This window comes from Dinoponera quadriceps, unplaced genomic scaffold (genome assembly GCF_001313825.1).
Source record: "Dinoponera quadriceps isolate SergipeBrazil2010 unplaced genomic scaffold, ASM131382v1 scaffold2600, whole genome shotgun sequence".
NCBI lineage: Eukaryota > Metazoa > Arthropoda > Insecta > Hymenoptera > Formicidae > Dinoponera > Dinoponera quadriceps.
This window is the reverse complement of record NW_014556795.1, coordinates 1,299,045-1,323,076: the sequence shown is the minus strand read 5'-3', so window position 1 is coordinate 1,323,076 and position 24,032 is coordinate 1,299,045. Positions and strand designations below refer to the sequence as shown.

Below are 24,032 nucleotides of genomic sequence, written 5' to 3'. Positions count from 1 at the left end.
GAGGCTGCGTCCCGATACCTCACTGCCGGTACTGAAAATCTATAACGACGTGATGAGGGTGAAATGACCGACCTTAAAGCCTGTCGATTTTTCCTCATTTTCGTAATGACGGACAAATGATCGGTCTTCTTCTTTTTTTTTTTGTAGTTAAAACTTCGCCTATCACTTGTATAGACTGAAAAACTTGTAAATACATTTGAATTTCCTTTGTTTTGAATTTTTCAAGACCCGTCAATTCCGTTATATGCGAGTAAAATGACGAAAGTGAAGAATTAATCGTTTTATGCACGCAAAACTTAACGTTCACAGCGTTTTTTATATTATTTTGTTATTTCAATGTCTGTACGACCCGGTAAAATACAATGAAATTAAGAATATTATTTGTAAACAAACAAATATGATTTGTCACAGTGTAACTTAAACGAATAAATCTAGATAAGAACAGAAATGGAAACAGTTATTTATAACCGTGCGCGGTAAAAAGTTTCGTGCGAATGACGTGCTGAAATTTCTGTGTTTCTTTAACAAGGTGAGTATGTTAAAAAGTAATACGTTGACAAGATGAATATATGTCAATTTCATATATATTCGTATACTTTTAACACACTCCTGTTAAAGTAATACAAGAATCTCAGCTGTTATTTATCCCAAATGTTCACTTGGAACAATTGACAAATCGTCATCTCACCTTACTATCTCCCACCGCGGAACAAAACGAACCGTCGACTTTCAGTACTGGCGGTGAATATCACATCCTAAATCTGAAGTCTCGATTCGAAGTCCTTCGCGTCACTTTGACTTCGATCGACGGTAATGTATATTAATGGGAGCGCCGAAATAGGTTAAAGCACTTACGCTATCGTCCTCTTCGAAGTGGGCCTCGTCGTGCCTCCGCCTTCTGGCGCCTCTGAGCTCCGCCGGGAAACCTTCGACCGACCTCGGTCGACCTCCGAGGATGGCCAGGTTACCCTCGAGCTCCTCCGTGCCGGCGTTTCCTTTTCGCTTCACAGTCTGGTACGCCGACGGGTGGCCCGGTAGAGGAGGTGGAGGAAGGAGGCTATCCTGAGAACTCTGGGGTGAACTGCTCGCCGTCGCGTCGCCCGGCGTCGAGCTGGGTGAAGAGGACGAGGTTTGCGCTTGCGGTGCCGGAACTACGTCCGGATTCGGCTCGCTGCGGGCAGAAATTAATTTCGGTATTTCGTGACGCGACGATCTTCGCAAATCCGCCCGCTTCAGCTCGGATTATTTGCCCTCGAGTAATTTAACATTTATATTCCCTAATAGAAATTCAACCTCGTGAGTGGTAAATTAGCCACGAGGTAATAAATTTGCGTCTAACGCGACGCTCGCTTCTAGCAGTTGGATAATTGCTGAACAAGTGAATTAACTGACGGTCAAACAGAAGAAATTACAGTTGCGGGACAGAAAGTCACACGGCTTGTTGGCGAGCGCCTAACGCTGGTAACGCTCCACTCACTTCTGCCGTTTTCAGATTTTTACGGAATAACGTACTCTCAATTTTCATGCGCTACTTCATCTTTAAATGAGGTTAGTAACGGGCATGCAGTGGTTGGATTATATATTTTAGACGGCGCTCTCCACTCTATCATATTTGATACGCCGTAGCCAACAGTCAGGCCGCAAAACCACCGTTTTAGTGAATTAATCAGCCAGTAACGAACTGGTAACAAGCTAGAAAGCTTAATCGAGCCTATACTAATTAGTTATTGATTTTTAACTCAGGCCGACTAGATATGCCACATATACTCGGGTTTATATTTCAATATACCCGATATAAACCGTATATTTGTCACTTATATAATGAATATTTCGATGATCGAGTGTCCGATTTCTCAGGAAAGTCAACACAATGATGATCGCGGTCGGCACACAAATTTCCATCCCCAAGGCAGCGCCCGATCTTGCAATCCTCCTTCGCTCCTTTCGAACGACGCTTCACGGAAGAGCTTTCTTCGAGCAGTAATTACAGAGTCGGTGCTCATAGGCTTTCTCACCTGTACGCTCCAGCTGGCCCACTGGGATGTCGCGGATCAGGATAAGCCGGTGGCACGCCGTATTCGGGCACAGGCGGGGCACCGTATTCCGAAGCAAGACCTTGCGAGACCGGTGCGCCATATTCGTGAGAGATACCGGCCGGCGCGCCGTACTCGAGTCCAGGATGTCCACACTTAGGCTCGGGGCAATTATGCCGGCAGACTTGTATCACGCACTGGAAGTGGACGTTCATGCTGTCGGGGAACTTGAAGGCCTGGAAGTAGGCGAAACTAACGACGGACGCGCTCGGGCCGAAGTTCTTGATCTTCTGGAACCTGCGGAAACAAGTGGAGCTTCGTACTTCCCCTGGTCCCTTAAAACCCACATCCGGCGCGCTGATGTATCTTTTATACATAAAGGTAGGCAATAACTACTGTCATTCTGAATATCCTCGAAATCTGAGAGTAAGAGGAAGATTGATCCAAGAGAAATCACATTACGCCAGTGGCCGTCGTTTCGAACGTCTCCTGTGAATACGAATTTTCCATCCTCATCTGATCGTTGATAATCGTTAACAAAATACTTGCCCTTTCCGAAGGTAATCAAGGTGACGATAGTTATTGCCTCATCTTGTGTATTACCAAATACCAAGATCGGGGCAATGAATAATTATTCAGTCAAAAGTTAGATGAAAGAGTCGGTAGCCTTTAACTTAGCGTAAAAATTGCAATTAATTAATTTACTATACATTTATTGCTCACTATTATATAAATTAAGTGAAAAATCAAGATTAACTTACCCCGCCAAATACGATTGACTTCATGCGTTATTATTGATCTTTCGCGCGAGTACGGTGCATTGAAACCCACCTGGACATGATCTTCGGCCTGACGACGCAACCGTACTGATCGACCAGCTGAATAGGCGCCCTCTTGCCGTCATGCGCGACGCAGTTCCTCACCAGCATGTCGAACTTGTTCTCGTCGTCCTTGATAGCCAACACCATCGTCATGGTCTGCCCGATCCTGACGATGCCGGACACCTCGCTGGCCCAGGGGCCCTTGCCCACCTGTATCTGCATCCAACACTGCAGATTGTCGCCGAGGAAGTTCGCGGTGACCGCGTGCAGCATGTCGACCTGGAACGGCCTGAAGGTCACCGCCTTCTCGTAGAAGTCGTACCAGGTGCAGCGCAGCTTCCTCGCCTGGTCCCACACTTCCTGCACGTACGGATCGTACTGCACGATTATCGTGTTCTCGACGTAGCTGCCGGACGGCGAGGGCGAGCCGTACGCCGCGACGTTGTGATTCGCCGACGAGCTCATGCCGCACGAGTTCAGGAAGATCTCGAAGGTCGCGCTCAGATGGCCGGTGCCGGGCTTCAGGTGCACGCAGTGCGAGTCCGAGTAGAAGCCCTTGCTGAAGATCATGCCGTAGAACGGCCGGTCGAACTCGATGTTCACGCGCATGTGCGTCTTCTCGCACTGCACCTGCAGATTCTTGATCTGCGGGGTGTCGGGCGTCGCCAGCGGCCAGTTCTCCTCGGGGACGACCGGCGGGCCATACTGGGCCGGTGCACCGTACACCGACCTGTGTTCCAGGGGCAGCGCGCTGCTGTCCAACGGCGCCTCGCTCCTCACACCCTGTGACAACGGAAACAACGTGGGACTCAGCGATCGGCGAGCGGAGGTGGCCGTGAAGACGACGGGCCCAGGTCGAGAAAGGCACAGGCAGGAGAGGCGAAGGTGGGATTAATCGCGGATCACCTCGCCGTAAGTTGAAACGCGTGCCGCTCGTTATCTCCCCGCATCGGGGATACGTCGGTCGATTCGAGCTCTCGAAACTTTTTCAATTTACCTACGAGGCAGCAGGGCTACAGCGCGAAGCGGACGCGAGCCGACTTTGACGAGGAACTTTCCGCTGTTGTCGCAGGCACGAGGCAGCAGCAATTTTCAACGCACCTTCCCCCCCCCCCCTCCTCCCTGGATNCCCCCCCCCCCTCCTCCCTGGATCGCGCCCGTTTCCGCGAGAAACCGTCTTGCGGTTATTTTGGTAGAGCCAAGTTTTAACAGAGTTGCATTAAACGTGACAAGAGCGACTCTTGCCCTCTCTTTCTCTCCCTTTCGGCCTTTCTCGCCCTCTCTTCCTCGACCTTTCCCCGTCAACCCTCGACTCTTTCCTTTGGCCGACTCCCCGCGAGCGGCACGCTTCCACTGGAAGCTCCGGTCCTCCTGGAATTACAATGAATGACGGCTTCCAGCGCGCCCCCCCCCCGTCGTCGCCCTCCCTCTCGTCGTCGCACTCTTCACTCCGACTGGCACGTAGTGGAAGCGAGCGAGGTGTATTAGGAATTCCGCAAATGTCGTCGGCCGTTGCGACCTTTCACGGAATGCCAATCGAACACGGTTTACGGTGCTCGAGATTCCATAGAATCACGGAGAGGAAGCACCTCCGACCTTGAGGAAGACGCTTCTGAACCCTACCCTACCCTTAAACCTCGCGACCGCATCGTCGCGAGGACGACGCGCAGACAGGCTCTCGGTGTACGAGACACGTACACGGAGGAAGGAAACTTTGCTGGAACAGCAAATGTTTGTCGATACAGTGACAGCGAGGGAAACATTTTGTCCACGCGGCAAAAAAAATTGTTGGGACGGCAGAAAGATGTTTGTCAAGAGTATTAATTGTCCATATGCCCAGCGAATATCGATTAATACTGTCAACAGATCTTTCCGCTGTCCAAACAAATTTGTCCCTGCTGTCGCTACACCGACCAACATTCGCCGGAACAACAAATGTTTGTCGATACAGCGACAGCGAGAGAAGAATTTTGCCCACGCAGCAAAAAAATCGCTGGCACGGCGGAAAGATTTGTTAAGAGTATTAATCGTCCATCTGTCCAGCGAATATCGATTAATACTGTCAACAGATCTTTCCGCTGTCCAAACAAATGTTGTGCCGTCCAAACAAATTTCTCCCTGCTGACTACGCCGACAAACATTTGCTGTTCCAGCAAAATTCGTTTTCTCCGCGCACTGAGCCCCCCGTGTAACTCCCCGCGCTACTATTCGTGTCCCGTTAAAGTGAAGAGGTGCGGAGAGGAATTTCCATCTTCCTCCGTCCGCTTAATTTCGACAGGTGCATTTGTTCCTCATCAAGCGGCGCGAGATCGCACGAAGTCCGAGATCATTAAGCGAGTCGAGTTATAATGTAAATCCGCAAAAATCCCGTCTCCTCTCTCGCGCTTCTTTTTCCTCTTTCACGACGTTCTCCTTTGACCGCCGACGGCCCACTACAGACGCGCGTGTTAGCCGGGTCGGGATGATTAATTAACATTAACCGCCGCGACACCGTGGCGGGGAAGCTTTTCTCCTCGAACAGCAGCCGTTCCGGCCGCCGACGCGATGCCGTTCCGCGCGCGCCGGAATACAAATCGAACGGTGTCGACGCCTTTGTAACGGCAGGTACCGTATGTTAATGTATGCTCGGAAATATGCCCGGCAAAAAACGAGTGACCGAAAACGCGAAGGGGATACTGTTAGCCGGGCAAAGCAACATTGTCGGGAGGATCGAATCACGCGGGCGTGCCGACGAGTCTCGGCCCCCCTCCCGGGCTATTCTCCATTCTAATTCGGTAGAAACCGCAGGAACGTAATTACACGAATCTACGTAGCGAAACAATGTCTTCACTTCCGCCGGGAGATCGTGCTAAGTGCAATTTTCCTAACCCGTAGTACCGGCGCGTATCTATCGTATTCTTTCGTGCTTTCCCCAATTTGACACGCGGCTCTAAACACACACCGGCGCTTCGTCATTACCTCGGTGCCTGTCCGCGAATATCTCGCGCGGGCGTCGCATTTCACATTTGATTCCGTTGCGCAAATCTCGCGACGGGACGGATAAACGCGCGATTAATGTAACGACGAGCGGAGATCACGAGCGTAAATTCAGCAAATCGGATAGTACGAGGCGTCCTGTGAAATTAGATCGACAAACTTTGCGTGTTGATTTAAAGGGCACCGAAACAAGTTCTCGCCATGAATATGAGCCGTTTTGGCGCTAGAGCGAACTATTTAGCAGCAGTTGTAATGCAAAATTTTGCCATTTACTTCGATACGGAGATATCGGCAATTTTTTCCCCGGCCTCGGTTTTCATTGCTATCTTTTGATTAAGAAAGTACATTAATAAAAACTGCTTTATCAAGCTGAAGATTCCAAACGGGCAGAATCAGTATTGTTTATTATCAACTCGCGATCTCTCAGTATCACAACGTTTCTTCATCGTTCGTTTTCGAAATGGAAATTTTTTCTTTCGCTGAACTGACCGATACGCGTCTTATGCGTGGGAAAGCTAAACGTAGACGTCACCGACACTTCGAACGGCTGCTGCAAACAAAATTTACTCCAGCGCGCAGTAAAAAATTTTTTGTGCAAATAACGATCTACTGAAATTCTCTACTTTAACAAGATGAATATGCTAATGTAACATTCGTGTACTTTTTAACATATTCCCATGTTAAAGTGGCACTAAAATTTCAGTAGACCTTCGCTCATACGAAATTTGTTACTGTACGTGAAAACGGCTCATTTGCGAAAATGGATTGATTAACGGAAATGATTTACTTCGGTGTCCTTTATAAGCGTCCGAAGTTCGCCGGCTCAATTTCCAGACACCATGTGTTTGCCTGTAATTAACAAGACGGCACGCATCATTGTGCCGCCGATGAAGTGAGGAAACGGTGGGAGGCGAGGGACAATGCAGCGCAGACATAACTGTATAAAACTAGAGCGTCGTGTGCCAATTGCGGGAGTTTACATTATGAAGTAATTGCGGCAACACCGAGAGCATTCGCACCGCGATGCGCTTATGCGTAATCGCAAATTAAACGCTGATACACCCGTTACATGTATAGGAAAACGCACGATGTACTCACATCGGTAATTACTCTGGCAAACGCCTCATAATCGTCGCACGATTCCCGAGTCGAGATTTTGATGCTACTCCGACGCTCTTAAGGATAGTTTGCGTCTACTTAGGCCAATAAAAACCCACTTTGACGATATTGATACTTTTCAACTTCTCTTTGGAACCTTTAATTCCACAGATTGAATTTTATCAGGGCCAAAGTAGGGGTTATATTATATTATTGGAATTGAAATTGAACCGATTTTACTATCTTAGCTCCTACCATGTGTCGTAGAATCCAAGGTTTAACGTAGGACCAAAATTTCGACTCGGGTTATGGAAGAGACGTCTCCGATCTCCCGGACTGGAAGAAAAATCTCATTCACTTTGTGCCTCCTCCGATGAATTTTCTTACTCACTCGTCCCGATAATACGGTCATAGAGAACTTCCTGGAAAACCTACAGGTTGTCATTTACGCGCGCTGTAATTTCGAGAATGCGGAGAAGCAAGGCAGAAGTAAACGGCGGGGAGGAGGGGGGAAGCGGCATCGCGTTAATCGTCGGGACAGTACCAGTCGTGACAGCCGGATGACAGTGGCGATTCACGATCACCAGGGAGCAACAGTTTGTAACTGGGCAGGTCGTCGGACGCATACCTGTCCGCTTTCTTGTTCTACTTGCATCTGCACCTGATCGGGCCGGCTTTCCGGATAGGAAAATACGGCGAAACCGGTCGGCGCGTATAACGAAATCACGATCCGCTACGATCGCAGGAAGCTTAATAAGCGCGCAACCGGTCCGCCGAATTTCTAGTGCAGGTATGCGGTAATGATATGAAGACTGGGAGATACTGAGGGATAACAAGAGAAAATGGAAACGGCCAATTTGTCAATTGGACTTCCTCTGAGAATCAGAGCAAAAATCAGCTCTTCCTGAATTACTATTTCCACCTTATCAAAATTTCGCTTCATCTTATTTTGCATTTAATTACACTCTCTCAACGCGCCGTAATAATCCCCAATACATATTACGTAAGCGACTTATAAGAGCGATTACGAGATTTGCATGAGTCATTAAATGTCACTCCCTTGAATCTAATGGTTGGAGAAAAACAATTGAAATAATTTCACGACGAATCGGTAACCTTGAAATCAAATCAAATTTTTTTAACAAGTCGCTGACTTCAATAGAAGTGTCTTCACCTTGACTAGTTTACTTGAAAAAGACGTGTATTTATAATCCGTCAAAATAAATTATAACAATCTAATTACAAAACAGAAGGAAAATTATGTCAATTTAATTTGAACGAAAAAAAGGAATGTTAATTATACTATAAAAATTAAAATAAATGAGAATGAAATAATATATATTATTATAATGAAATAAATAGAGAGAAATAGAAAAGAACAAAATCCAAAATGCAGACATCGTATGATAAATTCTCGAGAATATTCAAGGATTGAGGATTATTACAATTTTCATTAATGAAGAAGAAAAGGATTTGAAGAATAAATTCCTCTTTGAGAGGAAACGATTAAATTCAAGTCTAATCTGCATTTTTTTTCCGCAGAAGAAGAACACGTGAACGAGAAACGCTACGGTTGAAGGACGCGCCATGTTCGCCGCAGAAGACAAGCTGATTTCACTTTTCCATTGTCATCCGCTAGACGACGAATTGTTCGCGACCGGACAAGGTACTTTCACCGAATCGCATGTGCAGAACGAGCGTCTTAATTGTAACGGATGTAACGCCCGTTCGGACGTTCACGTCGATTTCAGAGGTTCCGCTTTAATCGCGCGCATTTTACAAAGCGGCGCTATTGGCGGTGCTGTTTAATAGGTTGAGTGCTGCGGCGGATACCGGTGTCCGATATTTTACGTTGACGGTATTTTTATCTTCCTCGCAACATATACGTGAAAAAGAGATCGCTGATATTCACCACCAAGATGAAACTGTGAAATACGTTCTCGTCCGACATTTCTTGTTAATATTTCCAATAATATTTGATTTATTTGATTAACGTTAATTTTTAATATCGCTTTAATATACACATTTTATTTTAGTATTTTAGTATTTTATCTTTCTAGATGAAAGAAAAGAGAAGAAGGGAGAGAGCGGTATCGGCAAACTTTTTCCGGCAGGCTGTGTTATCGTCCGGTGAAAGAAGCACAAGGATTCTACAAAAGAACGTGATCGATACGCGAAAGAGAACGAGGTGAATAAGGTATCGATTAATATTCTCGTTAAGGCGAATATAATCTCAATTAAGGAGATAATTCGATTCGCACGCATTGGCAATAGTGAACGGCCGAGTTTCTCGCCGGTTAGAAAATGCATGACGTTCTGCGGGCTCCACGTGCTCTCCCGGCGGTGCTCCGCTATCGAAAAGAAGATAACAAATTTTAACGGGGAGAAACTTTCGAGTCGCAACACCCGGCCAGATGTCTCTTCGACTATATATGGTGGCGAAAAAGTAGGCCGGGTCAGTCAGCGCGGTGGACGGCGGTACCTACATCGTTGCGTGCCTTTCGATAAGGCTGTTGCACGCGCATCGAAATCGCTCGCGAAAAATCCAGCGCCGGCGCTCGCGAAGATGATAACACCGCGCACTTTCGTTCGGTCACGTAACGATTTATCGGCACGCGCGCGTTTTTAACGGGGCCCCGTTTACATCCTTAATGCGAATTCAAGCGGGATGTGTGTTACGCGTTAACTCGCCGAAACTCGCCATTACGTATCGGCGAGTAATTATATATGCGCGGAGCGGCGGCGCGTATCGATAACTGAAACTGGAATAACCGCGGGTTGGCGGGAGTAAAAGATGAAACACGGTATATAGAACACTTATCTCGGCTCCGAGCGAGGTAACATGGAAGACCGAAGCGCTCTAGTTCAAGGTGACGATGTTATCTGCACGCAACGTCTGCCTAAGATGATTTCAAATTCATCTAGATCGAAATGATACGAGAATCCGAGAAATTCATCATATATGAGATGCAGACGATTTTGCTGTTAATTCATCCGGACGAAAGGTAAGACGGGTAGGTATTTAGATAATTTTTTAGATGATATTGTTCTCACGCGAGAGACCTTGTAAAAATTACGCGGTCGCGTGAAAATCGAAATTTGTCGATTCGTTGAAATCTAATCTCCGATCCCTAGTCTAATTTCACTCATTTGACCGGAAAGTGAGTTCAGAATATGGTTTAACATAATATCGTTTCAGATAATATTTAGATGAGATAACCTGTTTTCTCATTTAAGACGAAGATGAATATATTTCTTCCGTCTAGATCAAGATAAATGATCGATTTATTCGTCTAGATGATCGTCTAGATAATTTCATCCAGATGCCGGCAAACATTGTCCGGACGTAATGCAACTTAGTGATCCGTCGTAATCGCGGCATACCGCAAATCATCCTTGCCGTGCCTAACCAACGAAGGATTCAGGCGGACTCGCTGTTAAACGCCGGTACATTGCGCGTTACGGACGGTAATTTGTTCCACCCGCGGAGACGCGAATTCCCTCTTAGTCTTTTTCTCGCGTAATAACGGTGTTTCGTGGAATAAAACGGCCGAGTACGGTGCGGAAAATGAAATCGCGACGAAATGTGCGGATCTTTAATCTTAAACATCCCCATCCGCCCGCGCTTCGGGAGCCTGAATTGTCAAATGTTTTTTTTCCCTTCTTCCTCCTCTCCTTTCGAGGTATCGCGACCGCGGGAAGACGCCGGATGATCTAATTAAAGAGGAGGCGATTAGTGCCAGCGGCAACGAGACAAAAGGCGCGCGTGCGAACCAGGCTGAGAACCACGGCGGATGGGCGGACGGGCGTGCACTTTCGCGGATAAAACTCGTCGGCCGGGATTTTAATTAAAGAGGAACACCGCCGTGGGGGCTCTCCGGTACTATGAAATGGCGATGCATCAAATGTGCAATCGCGCGAAACGTCACGGCCGCGAATTCGGCGCGCATTCTGGCAGCAACGGCAATCGCGTAGCTCCGAACTTTTATCCATCGGGTAATCCGCGCAGGCAACGCGCAGTTCGCTCCCCGTGTCGATGGCGCCCTCTTCTCATGATTAAAATTTCATTTCGTAGATACTGATTAAATTTAATCCCACGCAATTCTCTCCGAGAGATTACGACGTCGTAAAACAGTGAATTAAATTAAATCGCTCCCGGGAGCTCCTTGACGCAGCGCCGCGTGTTGTGACGCGAAACACACACACGCACACACACACACATACAGTCGCATCGTTGTAATCGAACGGTTAATATTTATTGAACATAATGAGGCGAATGAACAGCGAAATTAGATTTCTGTTCTGCATCTAATGGCGCGCGCGCGGTACTCCCACTCGTTTATCGATTATAACTGCATCGAGCGCGAGTTTCGTGTAATAAAATTCGATAATAAAGTAACACCGAGCGTTTTCCTTAGGCGGCAGGCGAGACGTGCCGCCGGTTACAGTTCTCGAAATGTGAATAATCTCAAGACGCGCGATTAACGATAGTTAATAGTAACGATAGCGTAACGTGAACGTAAGCTTATTACATCTACCTTTAACTTCACGCGTCTCTATTGATACTGCAAATTCATTGCGTAATCTTCCCGATACCGGCTCACAGGCTGCGCTCGTACGTATCAGAAATATATATATAATATAAGAGTAAGACAGGTTTAACGCAAATTCATCGCACTCGCGTTTTTACATCGCGCCTGCATTTACGTAAGATCTATAGATACATATGTTTGCACGAGAATTACCGGAAAAAGGTGACTTTGATCATATCAAAGTTCACGTAACACGATATATCGAAGATCGACATCGACTTCGGCCCGTCCCCCTTAAAGAGAAATCAATTTCGACGGCAAATTAATACGTTACACAAAACGCTTCACCTCCGGTCCTTCTCACATGACAGAGACGCAAAATTAATAGTCCGATGCAAAACGATATCGCGTGATTACGGTATCGCCATACCGATAGTTGATCGACGTTACTATCGAGCTGCCCTGTGGTAACAATCTCGAATTACAAGATCGCCAAGCTGAGCCGGCTGGTCGGAACGAGTGCGCCGTAGGTCTGTGGTCTTCCGCAAGATTGCACGTTGTTAGTAATCGCAAATACAGGGATCGTTCCCATTCATTACGTGTTGTCAATGGCGGTCTGACAAACAGCCGAGAAAACTCTCGATCTACTAAATCACGTGTCTTCGCTTTTAAACGGGTGGAAACGAACAATCACCGCCGCCTCGGGCTCGAACGAAAAGAACCTTTGCGCTCGGACGTATTTTCAGGGTATTTTCAGGGTATTCCCCGGTCATTCTCTTGCTCTCGACGGCCGCTCGCCGGGAATAATATTGCTGCTACAATCCTTCTCTATGCTAATTTCTCATTAGCTCTCAGAGGTCGATATGATTCAACGTGCATTCCCGACGAACCGCTTTCGCGACGCTTCGCGCAGCGCACAGTGTCAGAGGGAATAAAGACTTCGAGAAACGAAGATCAAAGCGCGGACCGCGGCTGCGTTGAATTAGAGGGATATGCGTTTGTTTCGTCCTACCGCAGCTATTTCCGCGACCCCATCGGGATACCGTATTCACGGCAGGTTTCTAATAAAGACCCCTTTGAAGATTCTTCCAACTTCGTTGAAACTGCAAAGACTCGCTACCCGATCCGCGATGACAAGCAGTGGCAAAATCATACTCGTAGTTCGCAATTAATAATTCGATTTACGACAACAAGTTGATGTCCCTCGATGTCTCGATATCCGATTCGAGAGGAGCCGAGCCAGCGGGAATTTATCGGGCGTTATCGGGACTTTCCCAAGGAAGTTACCAACGATTGTTCAACGCGAATGGGACAGAAACCGCGCTGCCGTTGTGCGTCGCGCGCGTTTCATCCTAGATGAAGGAAGAAAGGGAGAGAAAAAAACGGTGATGACGAGGAAGACGACGGAGGGAAGGAAGAAGCGTGAGAAAGGGGGGGGGGAGGGGAAGAAGTGGGAGGACCGGCGGAGGAAAGGGAGGGAAGGAGGGAAAGAGAAGTGAAGACGGTGGGAAACAGAAGAAGAGAGAGTACTGTCTAGAGAGTATATAGTCGAAAGAGGGCATTGCGTCCGGCGCAGTGACCTACTATCTTCGGTTCGACGGCTCGGCTATGTAGTCAGCCGGTGTGGTTAGAGTATGTAGAGTGTACATACTCTACGGGGAGGCGTACGCACACGACGGTACGCACGAACGACGGTGCGTAATGCGGACTCGACACAGGCCGTGCATTTTCTTCTACTTTATATCTTCAGTCGCGCCGACGACTGTCTCGGCGTTATTATATCGACATAAGAAGCGCAATCGGGCTGTTGCGTGAAAGGAGACGCGTAAAATTGTAAGGAGGCTACTACCTCCTCCTCCGGCGCTCTCCACCGCGACTGTTGCGACTTCTCTTTTGCTCGTCTCGTCGATAAATCTCGAAATATCGCGGAGCGATTGCAAATTGGACTATGACCGGTGTATACGCGAGCTAGTTTCGATTCTCTCTCTCTCTCTCTCTCTGTCTCGCCGTGTTTTCTCCCATTAATTATTCAGAGAGCTAATCCCCGCCGTCTCCTGAACGCCTCCCTTCTTTATGTTGGTATCTTGTTGGTAGCCACGTAGTCGAGACCGACGTAAATAATACAGGTATAAGAGAGGAGCTCGGAGATTTGATCTCCGCAGTGCAGTCACGAAGTAAGAAGAAAAATGCACGTTCTCTCTCTCTTCTTCTCCCTCTCTTTCTCTCTTTCTGGCTCTGTCTCTCTTTTTCTCTCTGTGTGTTGAACTTTTCCGAAACTAGATATATATGTACGTAGCGCGAGTTACGTGACGCGCGAAACTTCGATGTTGCGTCAACTATTTTTGTGTCCATTAATCATTTTTGCAGAAACCGACACCGACAGAAACTGTCGCGATTAATCAAACTATAAAAGCCAGGCCAGACAGCGCTCCCCCGCGCTCGATTTTTAATTCTACAACGCGTGTTACCGATGAAACACTCGAAAATCAAAGCCGCGGGACTCCATGAGCTTTTACGGGCGGAAGTACTGGAAGGGTCTTTGAAGATATGCTGAGGAAGGTACGACGAAGAAGCTAATTCAATCGTGGGAAGGGAAGATGGTATTACGGCCTTTGTAGGTATTACGATCCCCCTTAATCTTTCCTTTATCTCCGCAATTAGGTGGCGAGTTCTATACGAAAAAAAAGGTTTACATTAACCGGCAAGAAAAAGAAACAACCAGATGCATTTTGGCTGAAGGAAGATGAAAAATTCACGATTGTAGTCATCGTTGTTCTTCCAAGAAAGTTCATTCCGAATAAATATATGAATTCGTAACAAAACACCGTGTTCTTTTTTTTTCTAATAAATCCAATTTTTTAAATTTATTCTGCGGGAGCCACATTACCATTCTCGTGCCTCTTCGACCCATTATGCAATGCGACATCTTTATAAATCACGTCTTAAGTAATAAACATTTCATAATTTTGAGTTTACACGAAAAGAAGGAAAATCTGGTTGCGACAACCGGATGCGTTTTGGAGAAGGCAGAATTCCTTACGACCCAAATGCGCTTCTCATAAGCAGAAATTCCGTTTTCCCCGAGCAAAATGCACCTTGTCATTCTCTCTCCGGTGAATACGAGCTTTTCTCCCAACACTTTGACGAATGTAATCGTTGGGTTTACAGTGAAAAATATCGATCGTTTAGAAAGTTATTGCGCAAAGTGTAAAAAGAAGAAGATCCACGATCCACCATCTCCGTCCTTCGCGAAATGGGAGGACATCCGCGCGCTATTTTACACTCCTCCGACGGCGCGGCTCAGGAGCGAGAGAGAAGTGTTTTGCAGCTCCGATGAAAACGTAAGTGTCGAGCCGAGTAATTGCGCGACACCGGTAGTTCCTCGTGGTCGTTGATGATGAAGCGCCCCTTCTCCCGAAACGATCGTTTCAATTCTCACGGGCGGAACGGCGGATGAGGGGCCGGTCATCAGGCCAATCGTCATTCGTTAACAATACGTCCCCGCGAGCGTATCCGCGTTTCACTGATTATCCGGCGCGGTTAGGCCGCGCTCCATTCAGACGTTTGCCTCGGCGAGGCACCTTGCACGGCTATATATGTGGCACAGGCAGAGCCCGCCGGCTACGGTGATTCCTCTTAAGCATTAACTTAACGTCGTGTTGATTCTCGGCCAGCAGCAACAGCAGCAGCAGCACGTGCAGCACGTCGCGTAGCGGTCCCGGAGAAACGCTCGCCGCTCGCCGGGCATCAATGAAGTATCACTTTTTGCCGGATGAATTTTTTAACGGTCACGTCGATTTTTAACGGTCGTCGTTAAGAGGCCGCTCTCCTTCCGTCTCTCGGCGTCGTTCAATCGTCTCTCTCTCTCCCTCTCTCTCTCTCTTTCTCGCGCGCGGGATCTCGCGGGGATTATCGATTCCATTGCGCGAATTAGCATTCCCGCCGTGGGGTACGTCGTTTAACTCTCTCGCGGCTGAAGTAAATCCGGAGGATTCTCGAGGATATTTGCGCGACGAGGCGCACGTCCAAACGGGGGCTTTCGATGAGAAGAAGAGGGGAGAGGAGGAAGAAGAGGAACGACGGAGCGTCGCAGGCTCGATCGAGGAGAAATCGAGCCGCGCGAATGAGTGTGCGTAATCTACCGAATGGGAGATATATTTATCCGTCCGAACGGTCGTTCCTGAGAGATGTACTCTCGGAGAAGTCGAGCACACTCGGAGAGTGAGTACGATGTCATCGAGATTACTTCTGCGCCAGTAAGAAGGACCTCACGGGCGCTCGTCGCCGATGTCAATGGGAATTACGCTGCGCTTCGGCTCGCGAAGGCAGGCGGATTTAATCGATATCGAAGGAAATGGCTCGCCGATGTGACACGGGGTATGATTATATTGCAGCGGGCACGCGCTGCGACTAATCATTCTTTCTCTCTCTCTCTCTCTGAACGCGTATAATCCACACAAAACGTCACGTCAATCTAACGCGAGATGCACAATGTACACACCGCTGGAACAGGTGCGTAAATAACATCGCCCGCTTTACCGCGGCGGCGTAACGGTCACCGTATTAACGAGCCGTCTGTCACTTTAAAAAGGGGGTAGAATACGCACTAACCGAGCGATAATCTTCGTCGTCCAGCCGGGAATTATTGCACACAGTGAAATTACAACGTCGATCGTCGTGGTATGGAGATTTTACTGCGAGCTGTTGTTACGGAACGGATGTATCGCGCGATACGGACGCACGCAGGACGGGGAATGCGTAATCGACCGCCGGCGGGATTAGAAAATTGGCGAGACGTGTCCGCGAGGGCGATCCGTCTGATTTGTTTGCGAGATTAATTCGCGAGATGTCTCCCTCTCTCTCTCGCTCTCTCTCTGTCTTTCAGCTTCTCGCGCGCGTCACAATCGATTACGATGACACCACGTTCGTCCACTCGCGTCGGAAAGACGGAATCAATTCGCGAAATTAATCCACCGAGGATCCGAAGGTTCTTTCTTCTTCCTATTTTGATGCTTTCAACGCTGGACTCTGCCCCTCGTTTTGCACCGGCCGAAATATCCGAAGGGATCACAAATCGGACCCATGAACCGATTTGATCTGTCATTTACCGATCATTAAGTACGCATAACGAGGTGGTCCGACCGTGCGATAAATTATCGGGAGAACAGTTTTTCGTATTATTTTACTCACGGCCAATAGCAAGGGCAGCGATAAGATAAAGGCCGTCTTCCGTATATTCCGCCACGTCCTCTCCATCATGTGCGTGTCCTCTCTGCAACGAAAAGAAAACTCTAAAAAATTGATAGGCGTACTATCGGGGATCTCGCGTGATCTGTCGGCCTAAAGAATCGATTCTTTCGAGAAATGCTCGGCTCCATCGGTTAGACGCGAGTTCACGAATCAGTGGACACGTGACATCGAAGTTCCTTGTTCGATATAAAAAGAGAAATAAGTCTTTAACCAATACAGATATTCTCATATCTAAGCAAGAATATTATAATCACCTTAGAAGACTTTTAGTTTTGGCTTGATTGAATTTGTATTGACGCAAGTATCACTTGCGCACAATTCAAGAGTAAAAACCTTCTAAGAACGTTACGATATTCTTGCTTACACGGGAAGAAAAAAATTGGTCCTAAATCAAGAATAGATATTCTTATATACAGGCAAGAATATCAGAATCTTCTTAGGAGACTTTCAGTCTTGATTCGATTGAATTGATGTTGACGTGATTATTACTTGAACACGCAATTCGAGGCTAATCTGAATCTTCTGGGAAAATATTACAACGTTCTTGCTGATATATGAGAATATCTATTCTCGATTTAAGACCGATTTTTTTCCGCGTGCGTATAAGAATTATCGTCGATTCAAAACTACTTCCCTTCCCGTGTAGGGGGGGGGGCAGAATTTCTTCGTACGTTCACCGAAAATGGTGGCGACGATACTCGGCACGGGCATGTTAACAACTCACTCGGCAATATCAGCCGATATAATCGTAATAACAGAAGGAGATTATTGGTCAAGGTCCGAGGAGCACACGAGGAATGACACGACCAAAAGATAATCGCCGGCTGCAGTCGCGCGTCGCTAGCCGGACGCGCAAGTGGGATATCTACGTTGTCAACACGGCAGCACGAAGAACGAGTTACGCAACGAACATTTAACCCACATCTCAGAACGCGGAACTCACGGATAAGAAACCGCGTACACCACCAGAGATATCGAACTTACGATCCCCCGAACCGTGTGGGATCCGGCACCGAAATCACTCACGAGATCACCTCAACTCCGGTCTGTGCCTTCCTCCGTGCGACCCTTCCGACAGATTACGGAATACACAAATACGGGAGAAAAAGGACCCAGAAAATCACAATGCGCACGCACACGATGCAATCGTATACATTTTTAGCGAAGGATGGGGTGAAGGGGGGGAGGGATTACGATGTTCTCACAGTCCATAGTGCAGCGAAAGAAGACCGATTAACTCTCAGATCCGCAGACACGCGACTCGTGATCGCCGACGACTCGACAGGTGCGAAGAGTCGTTCGCGCGAACGAACGGATGCGTTTTCGCGGGGAGAGATCCGCTCCGAAAAGCAATTTCACCGTGAGGAAGGGAAGGGACAATTAATCGATGCACCTCCTTGCGAATTCCTCCTGTTCCTGGGAGCCGCCCGTTCCGAAGAAACGCTCCGCTCACCCCGAGAACGATCCTCCCGCGGGAATGCCACCTGCCCTTTCCCCTCTAATGACGACCCACGAATGCACCGACCGCGACGGCAAGACCTCCTCGTCAGTTGGTCCTCATCGGGCCCGCTACTTTCCCGTTCCTCCGATTCCGTTTCTTCCGTCCTTCCCTTTCTCGTTTCTTTTTGCCTTTTTCGTTTCCCTTTACCGTCGTGTTTCTCTACTTTTCTCTCTCTCTCTCTCTCTCTCGTGTCCGACCGCGAGGATTCGACGGGCCCAGAGGTGGTTTACCTGGCCGACGGGGACCGACTGAAGGTGCGAGCCACGCTCGTCTCGGCCACGAGNGACCTACTGAAGATCTCGATCGCGCTCGTCCATCGTCCCTCCCGCCCTCCCTCTTACGCACGACGTCAGGCCCAAACAGGCCCACCATCGACGGCGCTCTGCCCCCCCTTTCACTCCGCGCCAATCTTTCTCTCTTTCTTCGCGGCGTGGTAGGGACCTTCCTTCGGCGCAGGTGAAAGACACGCGCAGGGCAAAATATATCCCGTCCCGTGGAGTTCCTTTCGGAAAATCTAGAATGCTCCGATGAGGCCTCTCTCAGACCGCCGGGAAGAAATTGGAAGTCGCGACGGGGGGGGGGAGCTAACTCTGCGTCGAAGTAAGGAAAGCGGTTTTCGACCGGTGGGAAGCGCCGGAAGATAATCGGAGGATTAATCAGCGAGCGGGAATGCCGTAAACCGTCGAAACTGAAGCTGACGAGTCGCAGGGATATCAAACGACCCTCGCGCGCCCGGTGGTAATACGAGGACGAAGTTAGCTCGACTCCGCTATGCGACGTAATTCCCGAAGTCTCGGCTCTCGGGGAATTATGCATGTAAGTTGGACACGTTTTGCTTGTACTCGCGATTGTCTTACTATTGACGCTCTGCGCGATATATATACTCGTGATACCGTGCCAAAGCAAGAACCCGTCCCAACGTGGGGAGATTTCCAACGGGGAGATCAAAGCTGGATCGAACGCCGCGGGGAATGAGGGGAGGACTCTTCGGGAATTCCCCGGGAAAAACGGGACACCTAGTGGTAACGTTCGCCGCAACGCGTTTCGGAATATCTCGGCTGCGACCCGCAGACGCGGAGAATGCGTGATTCACTCCTCGAGTGCGGTGCAGTTCGCGGGTTACGCAACGAATTTCGCGGATAGCGCGTCACGACGACCCCGAAATGTCTGATGCCAGCGATAGTCGCGGCGACGACGACGAGTCGGGGTTTTGGCGGTCGCGGTAACACGGAAAATTCTCCTCCACGTCAATCAGTTTGCCGATAGAGAACGAGACGATGGAATCTCTCTGGATGCCGGCATCCGTCATACGAGCGACGAGGAAGTGAACCGGCGAAGGAAGAGGAAGAGAGAGAGAGGAGGATATACTCGAGTCGGAGACGCGACTCGAATAACACGGAATCTCGCGACGCACGTCGCGCGAAAGAGAGAGGGAGAGAGAGAAAGAGAGATCCAGATGGAAAGCGGAGGCGGGATGCGCCGGTACTGCGAAACGTCGAACTGGCTCCAATTTCAAAAAATCGCGCTCGTGGAGAATTGCAGGAACGGGGACGCTCCGCTTGAGAATTGAGTCACGACGTACGGACTCTGCTGATCTTTTCTAAGTCCAATTTCGCGAATCGTCCGCCCGTATCCCGACGTCGAGCGCGAAAGAGCCGCGCGAGATTTCGCAACGCTCACGCGGAATACAGAAGCGCTGCCTTTATCATGACGTTTTCCCGGATATCAAACGGATTGTCCCTTATAAAGGGACTGTTCGTCGCGATTTGCACCGGGAGACCGCGCACCGGCCTCGTCTCCGGAGATATCCCCCAAAGAATTAGTAACACAGTTCGATGCGCTGGAGAGGAAGTGCCGTTCAATTAACGTTTACCTGATCCAAGTGAGATGATCATGGCAATATTTCTTGGCTGATGTTTTCTAGAAATAAAAATGTGTAATTGCGCGATATGTCTCCTTTGTACACAGAAAAAAAGATTTCCTCGGATTTAATAAAGTTTCTTTAATCGAAACAAATCTGTCTTGTGGAATAAAGTATACAAGTAATTGATTCTTTGGGAAATATTTGTTGGATTATTATTGTATTTATTAGATTATTATTTATTACAGGGGAAAATCTAAATTTAAAACCGTCAAGTTTCTTCAACGGAAAAGTATTTTTGCATGATTCTAATAAATACTAAACTCAGAGCCACTTTATACTTATATTTAGTGATTTATTTACGAATTAAGGTCTTATTGAATTCAATTACATACCACGAGCTATTAAAAATACTTAAATCGATAAAAATATCGCTTGATTTGAGAAATTGAAGAACAGGTAATTAAAACGTTTATTTGATTCCAGCACTTTTTCTCTGCGCGGCAGATTGAACGTCAAGCGAGGAAAATGCGTTGATAAACGACTATGCGAATGAATGAGTTATATTCAATATTCCATCGCGATATTCCAGTTATTTACTCGGATATTCATTTTTATTTAAGGAATATTCATTTCTATTTCAGGAATATTCATTTTTATTCAAGGAACTCCGCAATTCCGTTCCCCCTTAATGCGCGCGATTAAAACAATCTCCCTATGACATTACGGAGGAAGCGCACGTGTATTTTGCGAGCGGGCTCGGACGGAAAATCACCAATTACGATTACGGGGATATCCTATTCCACTTATCTGCGTGTCCCCGTTTCGGGAGGACCCGCCGATTCCGTTCGTGCGACGCTTTGTCTCGCACTTTCGGTTTCATTTCTCGAAATCTTACCGGTCTACATTCGGGCTGCATTTGCGTAATGCCGCGACCGATAAGAACGAGACTCGAAAGCCAACCGGCGAGCAATGGGCTGACCTGGATTTCTCGCACCCGCATGGGCGCTAACTCGTCCATCCGGAAATGGCTCATGCCGGGAGGATAACGACGAACGGTAGATAATACGCGAAAGTGCGAGTGAACGTTCTCTTTCGTCACTTTTTTTCCTTTCCTTCTCCCTTTCTTCCCCCGGTTTTTGCTCTTCCCTTCGCTCTTTCGATTTTTCTTCCATTCATCCCGCGCGCGCGATTAAATCCTCACGCGCGTTTGAATCCTGCGAAAGGAGAATCAATCGCGGCCTCGCTCGCTCGCGCGACTTCTGCGCTCCCGCTGTCTCTCTCTCTCATATCGGTGAGCGAACGCAATTCATCGAATGGCGATTTATCGAGCGTCGAATCGACAAGGCCGAAAAGACGTCTCCTGTAATCTGCTTAATAGCGCGACGCGCGACGCATCGTTCGACAGAGCTAATATTCACCGGGACGGTGAATTTTCACTCTAATTTGACTCGACCGAAGGATGAAATTAATATTGGCGTAACCGCCGCCGTGTTCGAATGTGTGCGCTCATTAAATTTGTGGACGATGGATTGTGCAGCCTAATGACGTTATTTGAACGGCGGTATGTAACATGCTAACGCAAACGGTTCCATTCAAGGTCCCTGAATCGATATTCCGAAATTCCTTTCCGGAATTAACGCCCGTTCACCGTTTTTCCCCCTCCCCTCCCCACCCCCTCTCTCTCTCTCTCTCTTTCCCATTCATATCTTCTATTTTCCCTTCTTTTTCGAGCTGAGAGAGATTCGCCGGCGGATACAGCCTTCATTCATCGAATTTTTTCACTCCCGATTACTCTCGCCGCTTTTTTTCCCCGGCTTTTCCTTGGCCCCGGGCTTTCATCCCTCCGCCGCGAGAAACTAACGCGCGGAAGGTGCAAAGGTGTCTTTTACGGTGTGCTCGTCGATTGACGTCTCCTAAGTAACTGCACCGAATGCGCCGTATTAAAAGCGTCCGCGTCGAGAGTGTCGGTGCGCGCGCGCGCGCCGCCGCAAAACGTCCGAGGGAAAAACGAAGGAGAAAAGAAAAGTCCAGAGGCGGTTTTTCACTCGGTGAACTGCGTGACGCGCGTCTTGCTTCGCTTCTCCCAAGCGTTTAGTCTCGACGCGAGCTCGCGCAAATTTCGTCCACGCCTGCCTGGAGCCTCCGTCGTTCTGCTCGCGGCCAACAGTTTCCCCGTCCCGGCGGTCTCAACGCACGATTCCGGCCAAATCCGAATAACCAATTATGTTCTTCCACTTGAATTTTCCCGACTGAAAAGTCCAATCAGAGACGCGACTTCGGGGAGAGGCAGGGGGTATTTTATAGCCGAGCGAACCCGTCCGGGCACATATTTGTGTGATCGAGATGTATTTCGGCGTTCTCGGAGGCGTGAAACGTGAGCGTTAATTTAACGGCGATTATTTCACATGAAATGCGACGCGGCAACCCGCGCCGAGTCGTTACTTCTGCCATTTCGGCGGAATAAAAATGTCCGTTTTCGATAAAAACACGAGCGTGGCCGCGAGAAAAATGCTGAAAAATTTATCTCCGGGATATCGGGTTTATTTCGGTGAAATGCTACTTCATACCGCTTAATATCGCTTACTACTTCATATCGCTTAATCAGAATCAAATGAAGGGCAAACTTGTTGTAATTAATCGACACCGATTGAACCGAGCAAAAATAACACGAGAGAGAGGAGAGAGAGAGAGAGAGAGAGAAAATTTCTGTGAAATATATATAAACCTTGTTTCTGTGAAATAAACTTTGTATCCCACAAATAACTGTTTAAATGTTTCCTATCAGTACAGTAAGTGATCCCTGCAATCGCAGCGCAAAAGTTAAGATAGATGGTAAAAGGTATCGACCCATTGTATATAACATTAGCACCTCTATCTTTTTTAATACGTTATTTTTAACAGGCGATTTTTTGATGAGTAAACTTCAACGAGTTTTTGAAGGAGAAAAGAAATGTCCTGCATTTTCAGTGACTTTCACAGGAAGAAATTTGAATGTAATTATCGTGAGTATCGTGAATACGCGCGATATACGTGAGCAACGAAACGAAAATCTGCCCGGATTCGCTGATGTCCCAAAAAGATGCGCCGATAGAAAGGCGGGCTATTAGGAGAAAGCGGCCTCGAAAATTAATCGCGACGTGGTATCCTATCGAAAATCGCCGAAGCAGTCGTCGAGCGAGGCAGGGCTACCTCTATTCCAAACGGGCCGGACCTCGGAGAATCTCGTTCCGGAGACCCAAATCACCCGATGACGACGGTCACAGAGAGGAAAGGAGAAGACTGCCTACTTAGGCGCGCTATAAAATCCGGCTATGTATGTACCCGGCATTTACATATGCATACACACACACACGCACCGACACTTGAGAGTCCATTCTGTACGACAGGCCGAGAATTTACGAAAGAATCTGATATTAGGGGGAGCGGGAGTGAAAGAGGGAAAGAGAAAAAGAAAGATACGTCCACGTAAATTGGCTGCGATGCACGCATAAAAAACACGTTTTAAAAGCGGCGGCCCGTAAACTCGCGGAATTCAAATCCCATCGGGAATATTTTCAGCCTTGAGGAGCAATTCGCCGATGAATGTGTATCAACGTAAACGCGGCAGTAGTTTCGTGAAATTTTCATTGTTCCTCGCGAACGCGAATAATCTATCGGGTTACATTCATATCATGAAGCTCAATGACGTACTTGTAATTATGTATCCGAACACATTGTACATCTAATCGTGCACGACAAGTTTTTATCACACAGGCGCATATAATTGCTCGTGAGCAGCTATCGGGTTAATGATAACGACGAAATAATAAAAGAAGAAAATCGGAGAAAGAGGCGAAGGTAAAATAAGTAAAATATACACCGAGCCGAGACGAAAAGCATGAGAAAGCGACACGATGGAACCCGACCTCGTTTCTTATCAACGAGTACGTAATTATCGTTGCTTTCCTTTTGCTAATC

The 24,032-nt window shown here is 47.9% G+C and overlaps 1 protein-coding gene across 4 annotated transcripts in view; it reads right to left on the bottom strand.

The window, feature by feature from the left end:
• LOC106748197 overlaps positions 1-24,032 on the bottom strand; it is a 63,771-nt gene that overhangs the window by 3,653 nt on the left and 36,086 nt on the right. For 3 of the 4 annotated variants that reach the window (XM_014626483.1, XM_014626484.1, XM_014626486.1), the window contains exons 2-5: positions 16,651-16,732; positions 2,865-3,637; positions 2,016-2,330; positions 856-1,171 (exon numbers count right to left, since the gene is read on the bottom strand). In XM_014626483.1, the coding sequence (XP_014481969.1) occupies positions 856-1,171; positions 2,016-2,330; positions 2,865-3,637; positions 16,651-16,732 (1,486 nt within the window). Of the gene's footprint in view, positions 1-855; positions 1,172-2,015; positions 2,331-2,864; positions 3,638-16,650; positions 16,733-18,103; positions 18,309-24,032 lie in introns of those variants that run through there. The other variant, XM_014626485.1, reaches the window with a different exon arrangement.